The sequence below is a fragment of the Dromiciops gliroides genome, chromosome 1 (assembly GCF_019393635.1).
Source record: "Dromiciops gliroides isolate mDroGli1 chromosome 1, mDroGli1.pri, whole genome shotgun sequence".
Taxonomy (NCBI): Eukaryota; Metazoa; Chordata; class Mammalia; order Microbiotheria; family Microbiotheriidae; genus Dromiciops; species Dromiciops gliroides.
Window position 1 is genome coordinate 615,846,086 of NC_057861.1, and position 27,416 is coordinate 615,873,501.

General features: G+C 38.9%; 2 protein-coding genes across 3 annotated transcripts in view; one reads left to right on the top strand and one right to left on the bottom strand.

Moving 5' to 3' along the window:
* INVS (inversin) overlaps nt 1–25,741 on the top strand; it is a 249,338-nt gene extending 223,597 nt beyond the window's left edge. Inside the window, exons 13-17 of the mRNA XM_043979547.1 lie at nt 6,876–7,177; nt 10,182–10,962; nt 16,534–16,766; nt 18,579–18,659; nt 24,310–25,741. Coding sequence (XP_043835482.1) covers nt 6,876–7,177; nt 10,182–10,962; nt 16,534–16,766; nt 18,579–18,659; nt 24,310–24,425 — 1,513 coding nt within the window. The 3' untranslated portion in view covers nt 24,426–25,741. The remainder of the gene's footprint in view (nt 1–6,875; nt 7,178–10,181; nt 10,963–16,533; nt 16,767–18,578; nt 18,660–24,309) is intronic.
* Nucleotides 25,742–25,922: 181 nt separating this feature from the next.
* Nucleotides 25,923–27,416, bottom strand: part of TEX10 (testis expressed 10) — a 59,036-nt gene continuing 57,542 nt past the window's right edge. For both annotated transcript variants that reach the window (XM_043979545.1, XM_043979544.1), the window contains exon 12: nt 25,923–26,172. In XM_043979545.1, the coding sequence (XP_043835480.1) occupies nt 26,059–26,172 (114 nt within the window). In that variant the 3' untranslated portion in view covers nt 25,923–26,058. The remainder of the gene's footprint in view (nt 26,173–27,416) is intronic.

Consider the following 27,416-nt stretch of genomic DNA (forward strand, 5'->3'; position numbering starts at 1 on the left):
TCATTTCTTTTATGGACTGAGCAGCAGGTACTGCTAGTGGGCTGTTTGCTTCTCCTGGAGGAAGGAAAATGACTGTTCTGTGAATAGTAAGGTCTAATTTATCAGCTCAAACACCAGGGTAATGGCAGGGAGATCTATACCAAGCATGAGACAGACACCCACACATTGTCTGTTTGTGCAATGCCAATATTAGTATTTGAAACCAGCCATTTTATCAATGCCAGAGGGAATGCAGTGCCCTGGCCTGCCAGGAGTGCAGTTTTTAGATCAATTAGCAGCATTTCAGGCACCCAGGTTCAATCAGCCCCTTCTGTGGAGCGTACATGGTAAGATAGCAAATGACAGATAGAGTTAATGCTTTTCCCTGACAGCTCGCACTGAAATGACTCCTACTGGCATTGATATGAATCACAGGCGCCGCCGATGACACGCTGCATAACTAACCTGTCATTTGCTGTGCTGTGAGTTAGTGTGTTGACAGTCAGCAAACCATGTTACAGAATCCAAGTCAAATAAAAGTATCAGAGAGCTACATGCTCTGACACTTACCATCTGTCCACTTTTCCCAAGAAGAGGACGACGTTATTCTCTAACCACTGTGAAGAACAAACACAAGCACGAGACCATTTCTGCCATAGATCATGAACTCATCCCATTCACGAAGGAAAAAATAATTGTAGAACTGAAATCTGTAAAAGCAAAATCTCAGGCTCCACAAAAAGAAACTAAATAGGCGCTTCCACCAGTGGCTGGGGAAATGTTTGGGATCTTCCCCCCTCACCCTCCTTCCTCACCATTTCTTTTTAAAGATCGGTATACAGGTAGCTTATCCTTAAGCCAAGGTTTAAAGACATCAACACAACTGGCCAAACTGCAGACCCATTTGGGGGGGTGGGGGCGGCGCAGGGCAATGAGGATTGAGTGACTTGCCCAAGGTCACACAGCTAGTAAGTGTCAAGTGTCTGAGACCGGATTTGAATTCAGGTCTTCCTGAATCCAGGGCCAGTGCCCTATCCACTGCACCACCTAGCTGCCCCCAGACCCGTTTTTAATTAGAAGACGTGTTCCCATTGCTTCCTCCCTTCTAATTCCCGAGTCCCTACAGTATGTTTGCTACAATTCCCATCATTTTAGGAGTTTTTGTAATCCCCAAAAGACTCTACCCTCACCCATCTCCACTTTCAGGAGGCAGTGAAGCAATGATGCTAGTTATTGGAGTCCCATTATTAGTGAATTTGGTAACAGACACTACTTCACTTTTCAGTAGATATTTCCTGAATACCTCCTATGTACAAAACAATAATTTCTAGCACTTTAGCAAAAAAAAAAAGAGAAGAGGAAAAAGCCAGTCACTTAAAGATATTTATGGCAAAATTATTTGTAGTTGCAAAAAACCTCTGAAAATAACTAAATGGCACAACACTGAGAAAGGGCTGAATAAATTGGGGCATTAACTTTGTTTCTAGTTTTTTCCATCACAAAAATGATATTACAAATATTTTGGCATGTGGGAGTCTTTCCTTTGGACTATATGCCTAGGAGGGGGATATCTGGGCCAAACTGTATTAGTCCTTTTATTCACAAAATTCCAAATATTTTCCAGGTTGATTGGAGCAATTCAAATCTGCATCAAGTATGTATAAGTGTGCCCGTCTTCCTCTTCAACATTAACCATTTCCATCTTCTGTCATCTTTGCCAATTTGCTTGTTATACAGTGAAATCTTAGTTATTTTAATTTTTACTTCTCATACTCTTCGCGAGTTGGAAAGGTTTCATATGGTTGTTAGTAATTTTTAACTTTTCATTATTCATTTTTTGACCACTTATCTATTGGAGAATCCATTTGTGCCAATTAGAAAGATATTATTGCATAGTAGGTAAAGTACTCGACTTGGAATCAGGAATATCGTAATTCCAATCTCAAATCTGACATTCATTAGCTCTGTGACTAAGGACAAGCCACTACCTTTCTAAGTCTGTTCCATTATCCGCACAAAGGAGATAATACCTATAGTACATACCTCACAGATTGTTGTGAAGCTCAAGTAGGAGGATGTATATAAAATGCTCGGAAAACTTTAAAGCACTCTATGAATATTGGTCATTAAATCTTCTGTTCTGATCTTACTGCAATCAGTGACTTGAGAAAGCTGAATTCCACTACTTTTGGGGTCTCCAAGCCATCCACGTAGACCTTGCTTAGTGGGCAATGCTCATTTTGAATCTACTTTATTCAATCTATATTCGTTTCTAAGCTAAACAGTTTATGTACAGTCTGCAGCTTCATCTACTAGTTTTTCTTTTCTACAACTCCAGCTTTTCGATACCTGTGAACAAGACACAATCATTTGTGTAATGTGCTCACCACCAATCATAATTTTGTTGTATTTTCTTTTCAGTCAAGTTCCCAGAATACCTGCAGTGCAGCAATGAATAGTTTGGGGATGATAGCATCCCCTTGCTGAGCTCCTCTAGAGATGCTGATTTGTCACAGAAATTACCTCAAAATTCACTGGATTTACTCTATTCTTGAACAAGGTGTTTCAATATCACCGCTGTTTCCATTTTTCACCTTTATAGTTCACACAGCCTATGGATACTCAATATTCTTTGCATTTTTCTTTGTTATCAGACTGCATTGTGATTACTGGTTAAAAAAAACATAAAAACGGAAAAAAATGAAAAATAAAAGAAAAAATGAAAAAAACATGAAAAATAAGCCTGGTTATTATGGCTTCAACCAATCAAGAGGCATTTATTAAGAGCTTCCTCGATGTCTGGCATGATGGTTTTGTGGAATTCATAATATTCCTGATGTCCTTCTCAATATGGGAGAGTAAGCTTTAGATGGAGAGTTTATGGATTTATAAGATAGTTGAAAAAGTTATCAGTATCATGTTGTTTTTTCAGAAGCATAGCTCTTCACATTTTTCAGAAAGGAAGGAACCAAACTACTTACGGGTGATATGTGAACTTCTCTATTAGTGATTTGTGGAATAACTCTTCCATGTCTTCCATCTCTTTTTGAGATGTTCAGAATAGATCCCATCATTTCCCATCACATATTTATTTAACTGATTCTACTATAGGATCCCAGATAGAAGTATGCTGCATTTATGGTCAATTCACACCAGTCACATAAATGCAAGAAGTCTAGAAGTCATTGTAATATTCTTTATGGAAACTATTTTCATGACAACTCTTTTCTACTTCAGTCAATGATCTTTCTCAAGCTTTTTTTTTCTTCTCAGTTATCTCTCTTTACTTCTTTATAATCTATGTGATCCTATCCTGAGTTCTTAGAATAATCTTTTATATTCTTCCCTCTCAAACTATCCTTCTTCATTCATCTTGGTTCTTCTTGCCAAAGAGCACACTCATTCATTTCCCTTTCTCACATTCTACCTTGATCTCTTGGTGGCTAATATTAATTTCTTTTTTCTTTCTTTTTTTTTTTTTTTTGGCGGGGCAATGAGGGTTAAGTGACTTGCCTGGAGTCACACAGCTAGTGAGTGTCAAGTGTCTGAGGCCGGATTTGAACTCAGGTCCTCCTGAATCCAGGGCCAGTGTTTTATCCACTGTGCCACCTGGCTGCCCTTTCATTTCTTTATAAAGTTCTCACTAACTCATTTTTCTTCCTTGAATCAAATATCTTCCTTTTTTAGTTCACCAGCCACTGTTATCTCATGGAACAGTTTTCTCACTAGGGCCTTTGAGACTCAATTCTTTTAGAATGTCTTGAAATGGTATCCTGAGAAACCAATGGTCTGGCACATTGCTGATGATTCTTTCTGTGACAAGAGATATTTTAAAGAACTCCTTTTGTCATTGGGAACAAAATCATTTTGATTGTATATCTTTCTATAAGACTTCTCCATAAGTGCTTCTCCACCATCTGTAAGCCATGCATTCTTGTTTACTGATAATAGAAGTGGCTAAGACCAAACCACAATCCTTCCAAATTTGTCAACAGAGGTCTTATCCTGCCTGATATTCTGTCCAGGGCTGGAACTAAAATCACTCTGCATAATATTCTTAGTTGACATTTCTTTCATCATCTTTTCAAGGTCTGAACAGAGTCTTCCTAATGTCTCATTTGCCACCTTTCAAGATTGGCTATTGCTCCATGTTGGCACATATACTTGAATAATTTTCAGACTCTTGCATTGACGTAGTTTTAGCATTTAAGGCACGAGGAAATCACAACTTTTAATGCGGCAAACAGCATTCTTGCAAACAGTGAAGCCAATACCACCCATATGGGCACCATTCTCGCGAGTCTTTCCAAGGATGTTGTGATCGCCAATTTTCTACTCTGACATAAGATCTGCTGTTCATCGTGCTTCTCACACACCAATGATGTCAACCTTGTTTTTAGACAGAAGCAAAAATAAATCAATGTGCAGGTCTTGTATGAAGTTCCATTGATTCTGTGGGGGTGGGGGGAGTCTCATATTGTCATTTCCTTTCCACTCCCTCTACAACCATCATATTCATCTTATACCTAAGCTATTCTAACAGGCCTTACTAATTCATATTCCTGACTCTAGTCTACCCTGGATCCATTCCATACTATACACCATCATCAGACTGATTTTCTTAAAAGTGTCCTAATTATGTCATTCCCCTGCTCAAATATCTTCAGTAGCTCCCTATTGCCTAAAAATAAAGTCCATGCCCTCCATAGTCATGCCCCAACCAACCTTCCCATCTTTCTCCTTCATCACTCCTATACAAGTCCCCATCATTGCATTTAGACTAGTGTACTGGTATCCCAAAGACACTTCATATTTTCACATCATTATGCTTTCACATTATGCTTCTAGGCTTCTCCACACATCACCTTTCCAAATACTTTTAAGATAGCCCAAATGCCATCTCCTCTGTAAAGCCTTTTCTGAAACACCATAGCCAACAGTCATCTCTACCTCACAGAAGTCATAAAATGTTTGATAGTATTTGATATATGATATGTAATACTTAGTGAGATTTCTTGTGTTATTTTCTTGTACTTAATTTAACTTTTGTATTGCCTTTGATCGCCCTGCCCACTGTTTCCTTTATGAAGGTTACCTCACTAAATTCAAAAAGGCTTATTGCCAGGGCAGCTAGGTGGCGCAGTGGAGGACCTGAGTTCAAATCCGGCTCAGACACTTAACACTAGCTGTGTGACCCTGGGCAAGTCACTTAACCCCAATTGCTTTAATAAATGCTTAATGCCCAAAGACTGGTGCTAAAGCTTCTAATTTAAGGTGACCACAATTTAGATTTTAAACATTACAGTTAGTAGTTGAAGTCATGATTGGGAATGACATGGCCAAAGGAGAAAGTATCAAGATAGAAAAAATAACAGAGGGTCAAGGACAGACCCCTTAGGGAAACACCCACCATAAATGTTTCAGCAAAAGGGTAGGCAACAGCTAAGGAGCATATGGTGTCTCTAAAATCAATCAAGATGTAAGCATACAGGAGGCAGCAAGGTGGCCCTGGATTCAGGATGACCTGAGTTCAAATCCAGCCACAGACACTTCACACTTAGTATCTGTGTGACCCTGAGCAAGTCACTTAACCCTCATTGCCCTGCCCCCCCCAAAAAAGGATGTAAGCATACAGATGGAGAGGTTGTCAACAATTGTCAAATGCTTCAGAGAGGTCAAAAGCATTGAGAAAAGTGATCATCTGTCATCATGGTGATTAGAAAGATACTGGTGACCTTTAAGAGAACAGTTTGTTAAAGGTGAGATGAGAAGAGAGAGACTCCAAGGAGGTGAGCAGAGAGTGGTAGTAAGAAAGGAGTGGTATCAGCGCTCGACAACTTTTCAGAGAAATTTAGCAGTGAAGTAGAGAGAAAACAGGATAGTAGCTAGATGGAGGTACAATGATTAAAGGAAAGATTTTCTTTGGAGGGTTTGGAAAGATCTGATCATGTTTGTAGGAAGATGGATAGGAGCAATAGGAGAATGAGAAATTGAAGATGCACAAGAGAGAGGAAGTATAGAGAATAAGAACAAACGTATAAGTAGATTGGCCTCAGTGAGAAGTAGAGATGCCTCTTCTTCTGTGAAAGAAAGGATGACAGAGTGGGTGATGGTGCTGAGAAGTTATGAATGGAAGAGTCAACTCAAATTCTAAGTTTTTAACTAAGTTTTTGCCTTTTTTTAGAGTGCTTACTTAGCACGGTACCTGACATATAACAAGCTCTTAGGAAATGCATATTGACTCGAGATAAATTTAATCTTCTCAATGTAGGAAGTCCTTGGGAGAGAGATTACATTCCCTCCCCCCCCATACAATGGGAATGCATCTTTTTATTTGGGGGGGGCGGGGCAATGAGAGTGAAGTGACTTCCCCAGGGTCATACAGCTAGTAAGTATCAAGTGTCTGAGGTCTGATTTGAACTCAGGTCCTCCTGAATCCAAGGTCGGTGCTTTCTCCACTGTGCCACCTAGCTGCCCCTATCTTTTTCTTTTTTAAGAATAGAAGCTGCATAGCTTTTTGCAATGAAAAAATAAAAGCATGTACATGGGTTAGGGATTAGCCATATAAGTAATCTGTGTTTAATGACCACCCCCAGACAAGTGTGGGGTTGAAGATAGGGGACAAGGTTTGGATCAGTCCCTGGGGAGAATAAGATGGGGATTCCACTAGGGTAGAGGGTAGGATCATTGAGCAGCCAAGAAGGCCCTGCTTAGCAAAATTTGTAGTGTGTGAAATCAGTTCCCTTTCAATGACCAATGAGCATTTAACTCAGTGCTTTGTAACTTAAAAGCATTACATAGATTTGAGCTAGCTAAGAAATATGAAGACTCTCCAGATTCTTTGGGATGCCCTGGACGTTTGTTCTTGTTGCTAAAAGCATTGGCTTTCATTCTAGAAAACGTGAAGAAGAAAGTAAGAGGAAAGAAGGAGAACACCAAAAGGGAACATTGAGCCCAATGAAATGCCAAGTACAAGCACAGCAGCTTCCAGAGAAGCATCACCCAGGGATCAGGCCTCCACAACCTCCCAGCAAACCCACGATTATTCCTGGCAAACAATCATTGTCCAGCAATGCATCTCCAAGCCAAATGGGGAAAAACCACAGAGGATCCCCAGGAGTGTCCTCAGACATAGCACACAGGAAAGAGCAATTTCCTTCTACAGAAAGGCGGGGAGAAAACCACCGAAGACAAAAAGGTATGTTTTAACTTATGCTAATGAAGCAGTAGAAAGTAGAAACATAGTTATAACGTTGGAAAGGAAATAAACTGAGGCTGAGGGAGGTTAAGTGACTTACCCAGGGTCACAGAGGTAGAACTTGTCAAAGATAGGATTTGTTTTTGGTTTTTTGGTGAGGCAGTTGGGGTTAAGTGACTTGCCTAGGGTCACACAGCTAGTAAGTGTTAAGTGTCTAAGGTTGAATTTGAACTCAGGTCCTCCTGACTCCAGGGCTGGTGCTCTATCCATTTCACCACCTAGCTGCCCCCAAAGATAGGATTTGAACCCAACCCCTCTGCTTTCCTCTGAACCACACTGCCTAGAATATGGGCTGATCTCTCCTTTGGCTAATATGGTACTAACAAGGCTTTCTTTATTGATGGCTTTTACTTTTTTTTATATTGCAGTCATGTCTATTTCACTCCTTCTCTCTATTCCCTTTAATAAAAATGCATGGATAAGCAAAGCCAGCTGTGAGGTTCATTCAGTTAACCACACCTGTGCCTACCACCTAACTACTCGGGCCAGATTTCTTTAACCCAAGTACCACCAACTCTCCTGTGTGTAGCTTACCCCAACAGGAACCAAATAGGAAATAAAGATTTCTAGTGCCAAATTTGCAAACCACAATGAGAAATAACATTTACAAGTGGCACAACTTAGCTTTGCCCAAAATATTCCATTATATAACAACAGATTTCACCTTCTCAGATTAGACCATGTTAACATTGAATGGGTCCTCAGAGATCCCAGAATTATAACTTGAAAGGACCTTAGAGACCTTATGGTACAAACACCCCTCCCCCCATTTCACAGATGAGAAAATTGAGGCTTGAGTGGAAAAGTGACTTGGTCAAGATCTCATTGAAAAGCAGCAAAGCTGGAATTTGAAACCAGGTCTCCTGACTCCCAGGCCAGTGCTCTTCCCCTTACCCTACAATGCCTCACAGTCTTCATTTGTATAACAACTTTGGTCCAAAATTTCCATTTCTTTTATGGTTTTTTAATCTTATGATGTTCCTCCAAGCAGGGATCCCTATACCCGCTTTAAATACGAGGGAGCTAAGGCAGGTAAAAGGAAACTATCATTGATGAGGGCAACCCAACAAAAGGATATAGAATCTCCAAGTGAGTGGTTGGTTGTGGGAAGGAATATAGGATTTTAGAACTGGAAAGGATCTTCAGAGCAAAAGAGGGATCTTGGGAAATGTAGTTAAGACAGGTGCTATTTTTGTGGAATGATGTACATATTACTGGCTCCAAGATTCTTCAAACCTATCTATCTACATTTCTGGACTCTATGCTTCATTATTTCATGTGACTGAACCATGACCTAGCTCTTGTTTTAACAAAGACAAAGTGCATCCCTGGGATCAGTCTTTTGAAGCTCAATATGAGAAGCATTATTGCCTATTTGTCTATCTCCCATCATTACTACTGTCATCAGCATCACTATGATGCCAGAGAAACAGGGATTTCCCAACCTGGGGTAGGCATGCCTCTAGCAGGTAAGAGGGCATGGGAAATATCTGGTTAAAAATAACACAATATTCTATTGAAATATTTTAACAGTGGTAGGGTTAGTGGAAAATGCTGAGGATTGGAGAGAGAACAGTGAGAAGGTGATATGGAGTAGGAAAGGAAGTGTTTGTGCATCCAAAATATTTGGAAGAAACAACTGAAGCAATAATTCCTACTGACCCAAAGCCAAGGGATGAGGTTGCATATGAAACCCTTTTTGTATTAAGAGTTTAAAAAAACGGTGACAACAATCCAATGAAAAACAAACTAAATGATCTCCACAAAAATCGATAACTGAATTGATTTGCAGTCAATGAAGTTACAAAATTTTGTTGTGCCCTTGGGAAAGTATATCCTGTTCTTAGGTATGTTCACAATGATTTAACTCCATTTATAATTAAGATTCTCAATCTGTTCTTAATTAAATCGAAAGCAACAAATTGGATGTGCTACTATTTCTTTCAAAAAACTATACTATTCCTGGGGCAGCTAGGTGGCGCAGTGGATAAAGCACTGGCCCTCAGGAGGACCTGAGTTCAAATCTAGCGTCTGATACTTAACACTTACTAGCTGTGTGACCCTAGGCAAGTCACTTAACCCCAATTGCCTCACCAAAAAAATAAAACTCTACTACTACTACTACCACCACCACCACTACTACTACTACTACTACTACTAGCTAGCTAATATTTATATAGCACATACTGTGTACCAAGCACTGTGCTAAGCATTTCACAGTTATTATCTCATGTGATCCTCACAACCCTGGGAGGTAAGTACTATTTTTATCCCCACTTTACAGCTGAGGAAACTGATGCAAACAGGGGTTAAGTGACTTGTCCAGGATCACACAGATAATAAGTATCTGAGGCCAAATCTGAACTCAGGTCTTCCTTACTCCAGGCTCCCTTGTTCTATCTACTGTGCCACCTAGCTGCCCTTAACAATAAACTTTGAGTTGACAAGAAACAGAATCTCTAGTCCTAAAAAAATGTGATGTACCAATGAAAGTTTTCTTTATAAAAATTTAACCTATTTAATTTCATATTAAATGTTATTATTAAATTGATTTTTATTAATTTCTTATGTAGGGTAAACTATAGAATTTGTTTCTTTTCACATTGAATAGAGTATAGGAAGGTTTGCTGATAAACAAGGGGGTATGGTGAACAGAAAACGTTGAGACCTCGGCTGTAGAACATCTTCTAGACTAATTGTTTTTGGTTTTTTGTTTTGCGGGGCAATGGGGGTTAAGTGACCTGCCCAGGGTCACACAGCTAGTAAGTGTCAAGTGTCTGAGGTCGGATTTGAACTCAGGTACCCCTGAATCCAGGGCCGGTGCTTTATCCACTGCGCCACCTAGCTGCCCCCTAGACTAATTTTATGAAAAATCAAGTATCAAAATAAGCTGTGCCTTGTAATTTAGTGCTGATATACATCTGCTTTTTCTATCTCCTTTAAGAATCAACCAGAGAGCATTCCAAGGGCAAAGTTCCTTCTGTCCACTTTGGCCCCAATGAAAGGGATAATGAATGCCAACCTCAGGTGGTCATTTCTAAGTCAGAAAGTGAAAAATGCCAAAAATTGCCATCTCTCAAAGGAAAGGGTGTCTCAAGGCATACCTCTTGTAATAAAGCAAGTAGAGCTAGAGAGAAGTTAGAAGATCAGAGGCGGATGGTGGCTTGTAGTGGTGAGCCCTTGGATGGCATAACAACGACATGCTTGCCAAATTCTAATTGCCCAGTTGGAAACTTGGGGCATGCCAAGCACCATGAAACAGTATCAAGGACCAAAATGCACTTGATGAAAAGAAGAAGTAAAGACCTAAAGGGAGAGAGATGCTCTCCAGCTGGTTCCAGCAGACCTGGAAGTGCTAAAGTGGAACCTGCCCAGCCAGGGAATGAGGTTTCTTATAATCGGGGACAAAGAAGCAAAGGGGCAGATGATGAAGTCACAGGAAGACTTTGCTCTGTTCTACCACGTAAAACAGGATTGGCAAAATCTGGGCCCAGTCATCTAGGGGTGCACCCCGTGGCTGGTGAAAGGTTAAACTTGGTGAAGACAAAAACTGTATCTACAAACACAGGTGATCCATTGTCCTCCTCCCCAATGGGGCAGAATGTGAATATTGAACTTCTCCCATTAGAGAGTCGGCTGATGATTATTGAAAAAGAAAGAACAAGGAAAGAGTTGTTCCGGAAAAAGAACCATGCTGCTGCTGTGATTCAGAGGGCATGGAGAAGGTAAGATGATTTTTTGATAGTGATTTTTTTTAAACAATTCTTTGGGAACACCTAAACTTGATATCCTAAATATACTAATTAATTGCTTCCATAGCATTATCAAGTTATAACAGGGGGACTTCTTTTCTATCCAGTAACAGTGTACCATATTGCTTGACCTAGGCCTTAGTCATTGAATGAGTGTGACCTCAGAAAAACTGGGACCTTGGGAAAGACCTTAATTTCGAAAGGCCAAAGTCACCCACTGCCTCCTGGGCCATTGCCAGTCATCTTGACTTTTTGTCTTGACACTGGAATCCAGTGACTCTGGAGGGGAGAGTGAGGCTGATGACTTTGCACAGCTCTGCCTCACTTAAATCTAATTCACACACGAGTCAAGACATCACCCTTGTAATGTCATTGGTTCTCTTCAAGAACGAAGTATGAACAGCAACAACCATATTGCTTAGTAAGGGTGTACCAAATATGGAGCCTTCTTGTCTGGGGAAAATCAGGAAGTGAGTTTTCATTAAATAATGTTGGAAGTATAACTATTATCAACCATTTACATTTGATTTGGGGCAGCTATGATAATAGTATAGTGGCAAGAGGATTCAATTTGGAGTCAGAAAACCCAATATCTTTTCTTTTTTTCTTTTTTTTTTTTTTTGTGGGGCAATGGGGGGTTAAGTGACTTGCCCAGGGTCACACAGCTAGTAAGTGTCAAGTGTCTGAGGCTGGATTTGAGCTCAGGTACTCCTGAATCCAGGGCCGGTGCTTTATCCACTGTGCCACCTAGCCGTCCCCTCCAATATCTTTTCTACCAGTTATTAGCTATGTGACTTTAAGCTGGTCATTTAAGTTTTCCATGGCACAGTTTTTCCACCTGTAATATTACTATCATGACAATTCAATTTAATAAATATTTATTAAGCACCTTACTATGTGCCAGGCACTATGTGAAGGGCTGGAGAGACAAATAAGAAAAAGAGATGGTCCCTGACCTCAGTGAGCTTCTAATTTAATAGGAGAACATAACACACAAAAGGAAACTGAAAAGGAAGGGGTGGCCACAGCACAGGGGCATGTTGTTCCATGGAGTCAAAGCCCAGCAGAGCTGCTGATGGAAAATGAAGTTAGCGGGAAGGTTGTGAGTTTTTTATCAAAGGAAGATTTGGTGAGTGCAGTGCTCTACCTACCAGCCCTCCAATCAGAGGGGAGAGGCAACTGAGGGAGAGTGGAGGAGGTGTAGAGTATCAAAACCTTAGTCACAAAAACTCAGAGGGTTTTTATGAGTGAGAATCAAATGAAATACTATGTTAAAGTACAATTCTTAAAGTCCTACATAAATCTGCTATCCTTTTTTTTTTTTTTTAGTGAGGCAATTGGGGTTAAGTGACTTGCCCAGGGTCACACAGCTAGTAAGTGTTAAGTGTCTGAGGCCAGATTTGAACTCAGGTCCTCCTGAATCCAGGGCCAGTGCTTTATCTACTGCACCACTTAGCTGCCCCTGCTATCCTTTTTAAAGAACACTATTGGACTAGCCAAATTTGATGAAACTTGACCATAAACACTGTATGTCCTTTTCAGTTGTATGACTCATAGCAGCCCCTTTGGTGCTTTTGGGGGTTCCACATCTCACAGTTTAGAACCCATTAGGCACTTTCTTCCCAGGCTCCTTCCCTTGTGGTACCAGTATAGAAATGAGGAATGCCATGTATGATGAGTCTTTGACCCAGAGAAGAGCTGGAGATCAGAGCCAAACAATTTTCCATTCTGGGTAGATGTAAACTATTCTGGCCCCTATAGGATAAGAGTTGGGGAATGAAAGCCTTTTCCCAGAGTACTGTAGCAGTCAGAGGAGCCTGCTGGTCTGTTTGCTATGAGAGGTCTCTCATGGGAGGATGGTGAAATATCCAGTATTAGATAACTGTCAAAAGAGTATGTTGATGTATTTGGTAATAGAAGGCTGTCAAAAGAAAAGTTAGTGTGCCTATGGTTTTGTATGTATACACAGTCTTAGATACCTGTCATGGAAGGACCACTGTAAGAATAACAAATAGAAAGAAAGCATCAGAATTCACAGAAACTATCAAAGGCAGCCAGATGTAGGGAGATGAAAGAAAGCTTTTTTGGTGGTTTCTTCTTGAAAACATCAGAAGTAGACAAAACAAAATCTAAACTAACAGGAAAAATAAACTGTGTTCAAAAAGACAGATGTTCCCTGAGTGATCAGAACGCTGATATGGTTTTTTTGGTTTTGGGGGTTTTTTTTGTGAAACAATTGGGGTTAAGTGACTTGCCCAGGGTCACACAGCTTGTAAGTATCAAGTGTCTGAGGCTGAATTTGAACCCAGGTCTTCCTGACTCCAGGGCCACTGCTCTATCCACTGCACCACCTAACTGCCCCTGCTGATATGTTCTTTAATGCATGCAGGGGTAGGTTCTGACAGGTTTTATCTCTAGGTTTCTACTCTCAGCAAACTGGGGTGAAATCTCTCCCAAGAACACTGGGCCCATAGAGGAGTAATTTAACAGGATTCCTGTAAGATGTCTTATTGGAAACAGCATAACCCTCAGAGAGCCAATAATGCTGCTGATTGGAGGACAGTCAGAAAACAACTCTTTAATGGTCCTCTGCTTCTCAATGCAGAATTACAGGCTCATGATTGAAGAACTCTGATTATACTTTTTTTGGACCCGACCTGTGACTTCACCAATACAGGCTGCTCCTGATGGGGAACTGCTTCTACCGATGTAGACTGCTGCCTGATTTGAAACTTGGAGTCTTAGAGTTGCATGATTATGCTTATTAGAGTCATGTTTGGGGATGGGAAAAACTTTTATAGCTCTTAACTATGTTTGTTATCCTTGTTCTTCATCCCCGCCCCCCATCTTAAGACTATGAGAGGAAAAAATAACAATATGCTGGGATGGTATCCAGTTTGATATTGTGTGGCAACAAGTACCAAGCACAAGTAGCTTTTTCTTAATAAGTTGCAATAGATCTAGGGCATAATAAATAAATAAATAGCTTTGGATTTTTTCAAGGACTAAGTAGAAGTGAGAAGGAAGAACTGAGCTCTGAGTCCTTAATCAGCCACTAACTGTATAACCTTGGGCACATCCAGTCGACTTCTCTGGCTCTGTTTTTTCATCCATAAAGTGAGGCAGTTTGATTATATCTTAAGAGGGACATTGACAAACTGAAGAAGGACAACCAAGGAGACCAGAGAGACTTGAAACTATGTTGTTGTATGAGAAATGGTTGAAGGGACTCTGAGAAAGTCTAACTTCTCAGGCTTTCTGCCAACTCACCAAGAACCTAAATTGCAGAAGTGCCAACCCACATTAGTTTCCTCATCAAGTCTATCCTCGGGGCAGGTAGGTGGCACAGTGGATAGAGCACCAGGAAGACCTGAGTTCAAATGTGACCTCAGACACGTGACACTTAGTAGCTGTGTGACCTTGGGCAAGTCACTTAACCCTCATTGCCCTGCCAACAAACAAACCAAAAAAAAACAAAAAAAAGACTATCCTCTATCAATGAAAGAGTACCCTCTGCCTATCTAGTCCAAGAAATAATCTCAAATCCTATAGCTCCATTATTGTTCAAAGAAATTAGGAAGTTCCCTTTAGTTCAAGTGTTTTTCAAGACTCTGAGGTAATTGAACAAAATTTAATGCTTTTATACTCCTGAAATGTATTTGTCTACAAATGTGTTGTCCATGGGATACCAGGTTTGGGGCTGTTATACACTGTTTGATTTTTTTTGAAATTGGGCTAAAATCATCATTCACATTGTTAAGACCTTTTTTTCCTTAAGTCAATCTATATACCCTGAGAATAAATGATAATGAATGATATACAGCTAAAAAAATCTGTAGTGTTAGCATTAGTAACTAGGAAACAAATTCAGACCTATTTGGTATTTGATATACTTGTCAGGAAGCTCAGTTTGGACAGAAAATGTCCCCTAATGGGGTGAGATTGGGTAACACCATTTTTGGATTGAAGTTCAATAATTTGGAGAAAATATCAAAACTGTGAAAGAACTGATCCCGGAAGAAAGGAAATTCCCTGTGTGACAGGGACAAAGATTGGACTGGCTGCCTTGGAAAGAGACTTACATCACTAAAGACCCTGAGTGTTGTTATTTTTCCCAGTCTGGTTAGAGGGGGAGCCAGCTCTACAGAGGTCTAGAGGGAAGAGTTTGGGGCTTCAGCAGGGCAAGGTAAAGCCCTAGAGAGAAAAGGAAAGGGGGAAAAAAACCCAACTGATTAATTACAAAGCATGTGTCTCAAAAAATCTTAGAACAGTTCTAAGCTTTATGTAGCTTAAAACTTTATCGTTTTCATCTAGTTTTAAGTTTTATGTAGCTCAGAACAGCACTAAGATTTTTGGGACAGTCTATACTGACCAATCTTGACCCTGGGGAATAATTCCGCCCCCCCTTTTTTTTTTGTGCGGGGCAATGAGGGTTAAATGACTTGCCCAGGGCCACACAGCTAGTATCAAGTGTTTCCCCTTAACAGAGGTTCTTTAGAACAAAGAACGCGAAGGGCTGCATATACTACCCAACTGTATTGCTTGGTTCTGCATAATCGACCTTTCTGTGTTGCAAAGGGAGGATGGGGGGGGGGGGCTAATGGAGGAGTAGGAAAAATAGGAAATGCCATGTGTAAAAATAAAATGTACCGAAAGAAAGAAAGATAAAATGCACCAATAAAACCTAAATAATTTTTAAAAATACATAAATAAAATGAAATACCCTAAACTAAAAACAATAATATTTCTTACCAGGGTAGAGGATAGTGGATCTCTCACTTCCTTTATCCTAGAGACCTTATGTTTCTCTGACCCTTTGCTCCAGGTAGAGTAACTTTTTTTTCCTAAGTTCACTTTATTCCTTCACTAATGCCTGAAATAAAATGTAAGTTTCTCAAAGGCAGAAACTATTTTTCCCCCTTGTATCCCCAGAGCCTGACACAGTGCTTGGCACATAGTAAGTGCTTAATGAATGCTTATTTAATTGAAATATATTATTTCATGCGCTTTATTCACATCTCTTATCATGCTTCTTCCAGTAAGTTTTGCCTATCAGTAGATGCTTTATAAATATTTTTAAAATTAGCATGTTGATGTTGATTGAATCTTACCTTAGTCTCAATGAAGATGTTGCTGTTTTAAAAAACAAGCAAAAAAAAACAACTTTTACATATAGAATGCTCTTGATAAAAAGCTGCTAATTATAATGAAGAAAGACAAATCTCCCACCCTCCAAATAGATGTTGTGTCTGCAAATTGGTCTGGATTCTCTGGTGCATGTTTAGCTGGAGTAGACACTATGCCAACAAAATACCTCGTTTTAAATATAGCAGTACTATATTGTGTATCCAGAGAAAGCCCAGTCAGAATTAGCTGATGAATGTGGGAACTATACCCCAAATTAAATTTCTTAAACAAATACTTTTCATCGACTAAATTATCAGCCATTGTGGTTTCCTAAGCTCCTCCTCAGACAACATGTACTGGCTCATGGAATTCAGACCAAATTTGCTCACCTCAAATAAGCGCTCTTCTTTTCTCTAGTTACCAGCTGCGAAAGAAGCTATCCGAGCTTTGCAGGGCCCAGCGACGGGGTGAAGAAGGTGAAGACAAGTGGAAACAAGAGAAAGCTGCCTTTCACTTCCAGGTTGCTTGGAAGAAACAGTTGAATCCCAAGGCCTCCAAACCAGTCCCATTCTATAAAACTCCCAAATCTACCAACAAGAACAATTCCCTAATCAAACAAAACAAGCAAGCCGTCCTCAAACAGATCTATGGTAATTAATTACCTTTTTCTCACACAGTTGAGTATCTACCTATCATGAAGGGGTTCATTTTACTTATGCCCAGATTCGGTGGTGAAACATCCTTCTCCCAAGATAAAATGTGAATTAGACATGAGCAGCAATGGGGAAAGTTTCTAGGAGCATTTTCTGAAATTCTCCCTCAAACAAAAGAATTCACATGTTATTTTCAAGGGTTTGGTCATCATCAGAAGCATTTTAAACAATGCTGTGTAACACGTCCCCATGTGATTTTTTTTTTCTGGGTCACTACTAGTTTTGTAAATCCCTTGAGATGCTTTTTGGCATTAAAAACAAAAACCTACCTCTTGGAAAAATGGTGGTTCTTCAGTCTTGATAGCAAATCTTCTCCTTTACACAGTTGTCACATATGATTGTAAACCTGTGGTTGACTTGAGAGTGCCAATCTGTTGCCTCATTCATACAAAACATGGAAGTTTATGGTTCTGTAGAAGCGTATTTTTTTTTTTGGTGGGGCAATAAGGGTTAAGTGACTTGCCCAGAGGTATATCTATTTTGCCACTTAGACCTGAAGTAAGAAAACCAGTATTTACATATGGGAGATATTTCATTGAATTTATTTAGCATGGATATCAATCTGTGGGGAAGCAACTAGCATTCTGTCACACAGAAGGTATTTATTAAATACTTATTAATGATAACTGATTCTATTGACTAATTCTAGGCAATTTTACTATCTAAAAGATGTAATCAAAATAAGATCTGCATAGAATTGATGATTCTGTGAAAAAGAAAAGTGGCAGCTATGTGGTACAATAGGTAAATGCTGGACTTGGAATCAGAAAGACCTGAGTTTGAAACCTGCCTAAGACACTAAATGGATGACCCTGGTCAAATCATTTAACCTCTGTCTACCTCAGTTTCTTCGCTATACAATGGGAATAATACTAGCATTTACTTCCCAGGATTGTTTTGAGGTTAAAATGAGATATTTGTAAAGCTCTATATAAATGCTATCATAATTGTTATTAAGAAATGGAATGACAAGGGGGAAGCTAAGTGGCACAGTAGATAAAGCACCTATCCTGGATTCAGGAGGACCTGAGTTTAAATCCAGTCTCAGACACTTGACACTTACTAGCTGTGTGACCCTGCGCAAGTCACTTAATCCTCATTGCCCCCCCCCAAAAAAGAAATGGAATGACAATAATGACCCATGCCTATATAGCATATTAAAGTTTTCCCCTTGTGAAGGAGTTAATGCAGGTATGATTATCTCCATTTTACAAATACGGAAGCAGAGGCTGAGAGAGAAATGACTTGCCCAGGGTCACCCAGTTATTGAATATTGGAACTGGAACTTAAATACAGATTTTCTGACTTTAGGTCTCAGCAAAATAGATATAGCTCTGGGAATCAGAAAGACTTAAGTTTGAATTCTGTCTCAGATATTCACTAGCTGGGTAACCCTGAGCAAGTCACCCTCTTCTCAGGCTCGGTTCCCTCACCTGTAAAATAAGGGTATTGGAATCGATCTTGAAGGCTCCTTCCTGCTCTAAATCTATGATGTTATGTTACAATGGCATTTTTCCAAATAACTCTTGCCAGCAAAACAAAACATTCTGAAACAAATTCTCTAATAGAATCTCAATCATAGTGTCCCCTTGGCCTGCATGATACTTCCTCCCCATAAATACACAAAGAGGATCAACCTTCTGTTTATTCAGGTATCTGTAACTTAGGATTTCAATTCGATGAGAATTTGGATTTAACTGGGGCCATAGGAGCCTCCTACATGGGCTGATAGCTATTGTTTCCTTCTAGGATGCTCTCAAGAAGGGAAAGTGCATCACGCCGTAAGACCGTCATCAAAGCCTCCTCTCTCTGCGATGCACCTCATTTCAGGTAAGTCAGAGGCTTCTGGGCAGGAGTCACTGGTCATTTCTCTGTAGTGTCTGTTCCATGAATTCATCTTTTCCTAATCTGCATAACCACCAGGCACTGGAGGATTGCTGGGAATGTGTTAATGGTAATCAGTTTTCTGTGTCCCCTGAGTTTTTAGTTCTTTTCCCTATTTCAGGGATCTGTGCTTTTGTCAACATGGGTACTCCCTTAACCATCACAGACGCAACCCCTTACCTCTCAGTGACAGTCAGTTAATAAACATTTATTAAGCACTCACTATGTGCCAGGAACTTTGTTAAGGGCTGGGGATACAAATACAAGTATAAACAAAGACACTCCCTGCCTTCAAGGTGTTTACCATCTAATGGGGTGATAATAAGGAATAACACCTTTGGGCTGGTTCATGTGCAGCACCAGCATCCTCATGATGTCAAGAAAAAGCAGGAGAGGCCTCCAATACATTAGGCAGTCTTTGTCAGTGACTGGGGCTGAAAAAAAAAAAATCACATGAACCTTCTCCCCAAACTTAAGCCAGGCAAAACGTTATCCTTGGGCCCACACATTAAATTTGTAGGACTTTTCTATTAAGTCAGATAGGTCTATATATTGGTAGGAGTTCTCAAACCAATGAAATTATATAATAGAGCCTTTACTGATACTCTTTTGTTTTGATTTTGTGGGGCAATGAGGGTTAAGTGACTTGCCCAGGGTCACACAGCTAGTAAGTGTTAAGTATCTGAGGCTGGATTTGAACTCAGGTCCTCCTGAATCCAAGGCCAGTGCTTTATCCACTGTGCCACCTAGTTGCCCCCCTTTGAGAAACATTTTTTAAAAGTATCAGTAATTACATGTGAAAAAAATGTTAACATCCATTTAAAAAAATTTTTGAGTTCCAAATTCTCTCCCTCTCTCCCCTCACCACTTTGAAAAGGCAAGCAATTTGATATAGATTATACATGTTAAGTCCTGCAAAAGTTATGTGCATACTAGTCATATTGCAAAAGAAAACAGACCAAAAAAACCCCAAGAAAAATGAAGATAAAAAATTATGCTTTAATCTGCATTCAGACTCCAGTTCTTTCTCAGAGATGGATAGCAAATTTCATTATAAGATTTTTGGAATAATCACGTAGCTTTTTAAAAAAATAATATTTTTATTTAAAGTTTTGAGTTCCAAATTTTATCCCTTCTCTCCCTCCCCCCGAGGCAATAAGCAATCATATGAGTTATACATGTGCAATTATGTAAAATATTACCATATTAGTAATTTTGTACAAGAAAATTTTAATAAAAGAAAAAAATGAAAGTTAAAAATAGCATGCTTCAACCTGTGTTCAATCATTATCAGTTCTTTCTTTGGAGGTGGATAGTATGCTTCATCATTAGTCCTTTGGGATTGTCTTGGATCACTGTATTGCTGAAAATAGTTTAGTCATTCACAATTTTTCATCAAAACAATATCATTGTCTCTTTGTACAATGTTCTCTTGGTTCTGCTCTCTTCGCTGTACATCAGTCCATACAAATTTTTCCAGACCTTTCTGAAAACATCCTGCTTAAATAACATATCTTTTAAAAAATATTTATCATTATTTGTAATTTTTTAAAAAATCTGAACATTAAAAAAAAATCTGAAAATAACCTAACTTCCCAACTTCAATGGCTTAACAAAGTGTGGAATATTAATGTAAGAAAATACCATAATGCAATTAAGAATGACAAATAGAAGGCACACAAATGAAATGTCCAGGCCCTTGCCCATGGGTTCCCAGAAAGCTATTCTTAGTTCTAGGCACTTTGGAGGTCAGAATCGTTTCCAAATCATAGTTCCTGAGCCCTCACTGATCGGTTTACTATTCAGCCAAAAGTCATACTTGGCTAAATTTGAAGAATAATGAAAATTAACAGAGCAGCTAGGTGGCACAGTAAGTAGAGTGCCAAGCTTCAAGTTAGGAAGACTCATCTCTCTGGGTTCACATTTGGCCTCAGCCAGCTGTGTGACCCTGGGAAAGTCACTTAACCCTATCTGCCTCAGTTTTCTCACCTGTAGAAGGAAATAGCAAATAACTCTAGTATCCTTGCCAAGAAAACCCCCAAATAAGGTCACAAAGTTGGACACGACTGAAATAACAGCAATGAAAGTAACAAAAGAACATTTCTTCAAAAGCTCTTGAGCTCACTGTCCTACATATATGAACACTTTCAGGGGGGAATATAATTATAATGATGTCGTCTTCCTGACTCCTAGCCTAGCACTCTGCTCTGTGATACCCATGTTGCCTCTACAAACAAAAATTACATGAGGAAAATATATTCACAAACACCCTGGTAATAGCAACACAGAGTACACAGGAAACAAGACAGAAGGAAGCAACTAGTAAATTGCTATAGTTATTTTGTATGTTGACAGTTTTCTAAAATTAAGTACATTAAAGTAGATAAAGAAAATATTGTTTAAAATGTAAGTATTTTTATAAATAATTTTACCCCTATAAAGCAATAGAAATTGAAGAATTAGAAAATCTAAGCTATAAAGTTTGAGATTTTTTTCCTATTCCTGTATATGGTCATGAGGCATCCTGAGAGTGGTGTAGCCTTTAGCTTTCATAATGTGATGGAAAAGGACAATGTGGTGGTGCAGTGGATAGAGCACGAGACCTGAAGTCAGGAGGACCCGAGTTCAAACCCTGGTCTGTACACTTGACACCTAACTAGTTGTGTGGTTACTTAACTGTGATTGCCAGGGGGTGGGGGGAAGAGAGAGGAGAGGAGAGGAGAGGAGAGGAGAGGAGAGGAGAGGAGAGGAGAGGAGAAGAAAAGGACAGTGTTAGAGTGCCTTCCCAGTTTCTTTAGACCACTATCTGTTTTCACTTATCTAATTAAAGAGTTCAGAAAACTTTAACTTCATCTTTAAGACAATGTATTTTACTACTGGCTATTGGCTCATGACAGCACTGAATTTGTTTGATGAGTACCATCAAGCAAATTGATAACAAAAATTAATTTCAGTGCTATCCGTGACAAATACCAGGTCCAGTGAATGCCTCCAACCATAAATATCTGTGGTAACATTCTCCCTACCCTGGATTTTCTTATTCTATGTAAGCAAATCCTATCTTGGAAAGTGACAAGTGACTACCAGCACTAACATTAATTTAATTTGTTTTAAAAAAGAGTAGGGGTGGGAAAAGATGAGTAACAATCTTACACAAGGTACAGAGACCAAAATAGCTTAATTTAATCAGTTATACTAAGGCTGGTTTGAAGAATCCTTAAAGAAGAACCAGTACAGGGGCGGCTAGGTGGCACAGTGGATAGAGCACCAGCCCTAGAGTCAGGAGTACCTGAGTTCAAATCCGGCCTCAGACACTTAACACACACTAGCTGTGTGACCCTGGGCAAGTCACTTAACCCCAATTGCCTCACTTAAAAAAAAAACAAAAAAAAACAAACAAAGAAGAACCAGTACAAGACTGGAAATAGAAACCTATTGAAGTGTTTCAATATAAGCATTTACTTTGGGTGTGTTAATTTGTCATCAAGGCATGAAGAGTTTGTTTTTAAATGGTAGAGTTTCTAAATCCTAGAAAGAAAACTTGGGTATGGGGGAAAATATGTGGACTATTGAATTCATCAGTATAGAAAGTCCTACAGGAATTCACCCATAACAGAATTGCCTGAAGCACTGAGAGGCTAAGTGACTGATTTCATGGACACACAGCTTGTATAAGTCAGAGGCACAACTGAAAGGCCCAAATGTAGCTAGCAAGGATTAGTAAAAAATAAAATATATTTGTATAGTCATATGTACATATCAAGAAACTATTATTTTAGTTGCATAATTCCATATGTTACAATGTTTGTCCAATAACATTTTTTTTAAACAAAGGAATATCACACATATATAAAAATCTAAGCTGGCAAGTTCTTGTGTGTTCCTTTTTTTCCCCCAAGACAACAAAGGATTAGGAAAATATATTAAATTCTATTAAAATAAATAGCATATTGTATGTATGCTAGGTGTAGTCTAATCTCTGGTTATATATATGGTCCTGACAAAGCCTGAAATGAGTTAATGCTAGCAATAATTTTTAAAAGTAGTTATTGATTAAATTAAAAAGAGAAGACTTCTTTATCTATTCCCAACCAAGGCACTAACACAAAATGCATTTTTTTTTTCATTTAAGACTGATCGGGTTTTTGAACTTGATTTTAACCAATAAATGTTGCTGAATGTCAAAATTAGCTAAATTTAAGCGTGTGTGTGTGTGTGTGTATAGAGTTGTCATTTTAGTTGTCTGTAACCTCATTTGGAGTTTTCTTGGCAGATACTGGAGTATTATCTACAGCTTCTACAAATCATTTTACAGGTGAGGAAACTGAGGCCAATAGTTAAATGACTTGTTCAGGTCACACAGCTAGTAAGTGTCTGAGGCCAGATTTGAACTGAAGATTAATCTTCCTGACTCCAGGCCCAGCACTCTATATCCACTGTGCCACCTAGCTGCCCATACATATATGTACATTGTATCTAAAAATTAAACTATCACACATGAAAATCAGCCTGATTTTTATAGCCACAGTTCGTGTACTGTATATAATATGAACATGTGTTTATTCTATGTACATCTATGTATAGATACTCAAGTGCAAATGATTTGATAGACATTGATAAAGTGATCCACCTTAATCAGTGATTACCTGCAATCCTGTTTCATGTTTAAAATGTTCCTTACTTTTATTGCTATTTTTGGTTTTTAATGTATACATTCAAGAAAACGCATGTAGTCATTACTAGATTTCCTTGCTTATCATAATCCCTGAAAATCTCTACTCGTCAACCTTTCCCCATCCCCAACTTTAAGAAACCTGATGTGAGATTTCTAAGGATTGCATTGGGTCTCTCTTCCAGGAAACAGATTAAAAGAAACTGGCAAATGTGACAGAAATTGGCACTGTATTTCGGGAGACATCCTGACCCTTGTTATATCTTTGCCCTAAATAATCTGAGTAATTCCTAGAATGCTTCATACTCCTCCAACCCCTTAAAAGCTGTCTAAAAAACTTCCAAAACTGTCCTCAACTCTTTTGTCCCAGAGGGAATCTCAACTTCTTGACCTTGTTTTTTTGTCAGTGAGGCAATTGGGGTTAAGTGACTTGCCCAGGGTCACACAGCTAGTACATGTTAAGTGTCTGAGGCTGGATTTGAACTCAGGTACTCCTGACTCCAAGGCTGGTGCTCTATCCACTGCACCACCTAGCTGCCCCACTTCTTGAACTTCTAACAACCCTTTTCCAGATAACTCCAATTGACACCTCTTTGACCTGCCTTTCCCTGCTACACCATCACTGGGTACACAGGCTTAAAAATGGTCCACTTAGCCTAGCATCATCTGATGTCTGCAAGCAGCCTCATCAGACTAGGGTAAAGTGAATCCTCCTTCCACAACAATGAAGTTTATATATAATATAAAGGCTTAGCCTCTTCTTTCAGAGTTTATAGTCAGACTTTTTATTATCAATTCATAGGTCATACCAGGTTAGGAAAAGTGGGGAAGGCTGAATTAATACTATCTTATCAATCCTGAGAAATTTATTTTTGAATTAAAACTAATGACCTGGAATATCTATTTTGGCTTTTGTTTTAACAGTAAGCAACCTGCATTATGTACACTTGCTTGAGAATAATGGAAAACCAAAGAACTTCTCTTACAACATGAGACCAGCCACCGAGGTGAAAACACGAAATCAAAAATCCAGTCACTAAAGAAGTGTCTTCCTAAGCAATGGTTCACCTAAAGCATATTCGTTTGTTAGCAAAGTCATCAAATTGTTACATTTCAGTCACTTTAAAAAATCGAGCCATGAAATGGGGCAATGTTTACAAAAGTTTAAAATCGACTTCCGAGTAAGTTTTCTTATCCGTCAAAGCTGTAACAATCTTTATTACTGTTCTTTATAAACGTTCTCCCCCTCATGACTGGGAAACAGTTGTCTGGACACCTTTTAAAATTAGTACCATCAAGTAAATTGATAACAAAAATTAATCTCATTCAGCATGAACTTGGAAGGCCTTCAGGAGAATGCCTCTTAAAGATCTGTGCTATTTAACATTTTGGTTAAACTTTTGCAAAGAATTTTAGCACTTATCACAAACATAATATTTCAATCTTTGTGAGTGGAGTCAGGACAAAACATTTTTGTACCCTATGGAAAATTAAAAGCTAAAATCTAAGCTAAAGTTTAGCAAGTTAAAAGCAACTTATCACAAGGTGAGTACCTAAAAGCCATGAAGAACAGACACTTCGTCATCAAAAATGTGTCTAAAAAAAGTCATTTATCTGAGATGCCCATCTCTGAATTATCTCTGGGCTAATACCCTAGTCCAGTGACAATACACAATAATTTCATCTCCACTATTCACTAGAACATTCCCAACAGGAAATGGATTAAGCAAGAGGAAACTGTATTCTTAACTTATAGTTTGGTGCACACTGGGGAGGGGAGAAAAAGAGAAATTGTTCAAATCAGATCCAAATTGTATCAGTATTTCTGGCTACTCACAAGAACCCTCCAATTTTGAACCGGATCCAGTGGTTTTTCTACACATCCTAGGAGACCTATTTGGTCTGTATAAAAAACAGATACAAATGAGTAATGAATGGGGGCACAGAATGAGTTAACTACTTTCCATTTTCTGTTTGAATTGGGAAGGTTCCACAAGAAGGAAAAGGGAAGTGCTAGTGAATTTTACTACTTGCTGCCTTTCCCATTAAGTAATTGTGAAATATTAATCACAGTACAAGCTATAAAATGCTTTACCAACCGCAGATGGTTAGAAGAAAACTATTACCTGAATACATAAATCTCAATAGTCCAGATCATTTCGATTACATGGTAAGATGACTGGTGTTATAGGCAGATAGCTGCACAGTGACAAGACAGACACTCAACCCTAATGGAGTAAGAGAATATGGTACAGAAAAATCATATGAAACTCTCCATCAGGGTTTTGTCATATAAAAAATTTGTTTGTAATCACAATATATGTCTTTAACATCACACTGAAAAACAAACTCGATGGCTGACTAATGGAGTGAGGAGCTCCACTGTATATGGCAAGACAAAAAGGAGCATGAAATTGTCCTGCTTTTCTTCATTTCTCTTTATACATAATCAATAGTGCCCTTTCATAAGAGCATTTTATAAGTAATAATGATAAAAATATCCACTACCGATGACTGTGATTTGTAACAAACAAGTGTTACAAGTTTTCACTTCACTAACACAGTAGAAGAAAGGAACACATGCAGCTTTCTTTAAATTTCAGCTTTATTGACAAATATTGTTCCAATGTTTTTTCAAAATAATACAGAAGTAAACAGTTTAAAATTGTGTCTTCAACAGACTGTGCTAACTGCCCCAGAGCCCTGGGGGCGGCTGGCCAGGTAAACATTGAAGCAGTAATGAAGGTCTGTAAGCCACTGCTCCTGAGCTCCTCCACTCTTCACTGTCTGTAGGGGAGAAAAAAAGAATGAGTAACCTCTCTTCGAGTACTGGCAGACACAGGTTGTGTTGTGTGGTGCATCTGCAATGTGTTTTTGTTGAACAGTGCTTATGCCCATTTCCCTCCATCTACAATCTCTGCTAGAGAAGAGTTACAACAGATCTAGCCAACATTTCTAACTCAACTGAAAGTTCCACAAGGCCAAGAGCTATTTCTTGGGATCACTAAAACAGTGGTTTGCACATTAACTATTCATTATACTTTAAGTGAGTTACAAAATTTAACAAAGAAGAAATAATATCATACACAACTAAATCTGACTTCTGGGTTTAGTTAACATTGTGTAGTCAATTTTCAGTAGAGGACAGTCACCTTGTATAAATGATTCCCCAACCCACCAATTCTTTGCATCTTCTAAGAGGTAGGGCTAAAATATTTAAACAAATTAGGGAGATGCTTTATGTAGTTTTTTTCAGCCTTAAAAACCCTCACCATACTTTGCTGGAAAAAAAAAATGACATTGATCTTTCTGTCCCCAAATGAATACATATATGCTGCTTGGCATATTAAAAGGCTTTTCTCCAGCCCCCTCACGTGTAGCTGATGACTTAAGGGGGAAGGTGCCCTGATTTCTCTGAAGGACTTCTAGTGAAGCAAGATTTACCCAGGGGCCTAGACAACAGTGAGTACATTGTCCAGAGCTAGTAAATGTCAGTAATAGAGCCATGAAGACAGGGTGCAGGTCTTAAGACCAGTTTTCTATTCACTAATATAATGCTGCCTCTTGGAGGTATTTCAAACAAGTGTCATCAAAGTGATATTAGTAATTGACCTGGCTTAGGGTGGTCATAGTAATGGCACTAAGTTTGGATTGTTTGCCCACTAGTACAGACAAAAGCTTTTTTGACTTTACCATATGAATACACACCATAATCCTGACATGGGGAAATTATAAAAACAATTAACATCTTTCTTCAAAAGTAGAGAAATGATAATTTTCAAGATCCCTTAGTTGGAAAGTAGCCAGTGAAAGTTATATTATTTAAAAAAGATATCCAAGTACACCTCCTTCCTTTCTATTCAGAGGAGAGGGAATATAAGCATTGAAAACTGCATGTCAGATTTGGCTTATGTGTTGGAGATCTTATGCAACTGTTTCCCCCTCTTTTTCAAATTCTTTGTGATAAGGGATGATTCTCTGGGAGAGGAAGAGAAGGGGAGACATATTTTGGCAAAAGAAAGTAACATAAA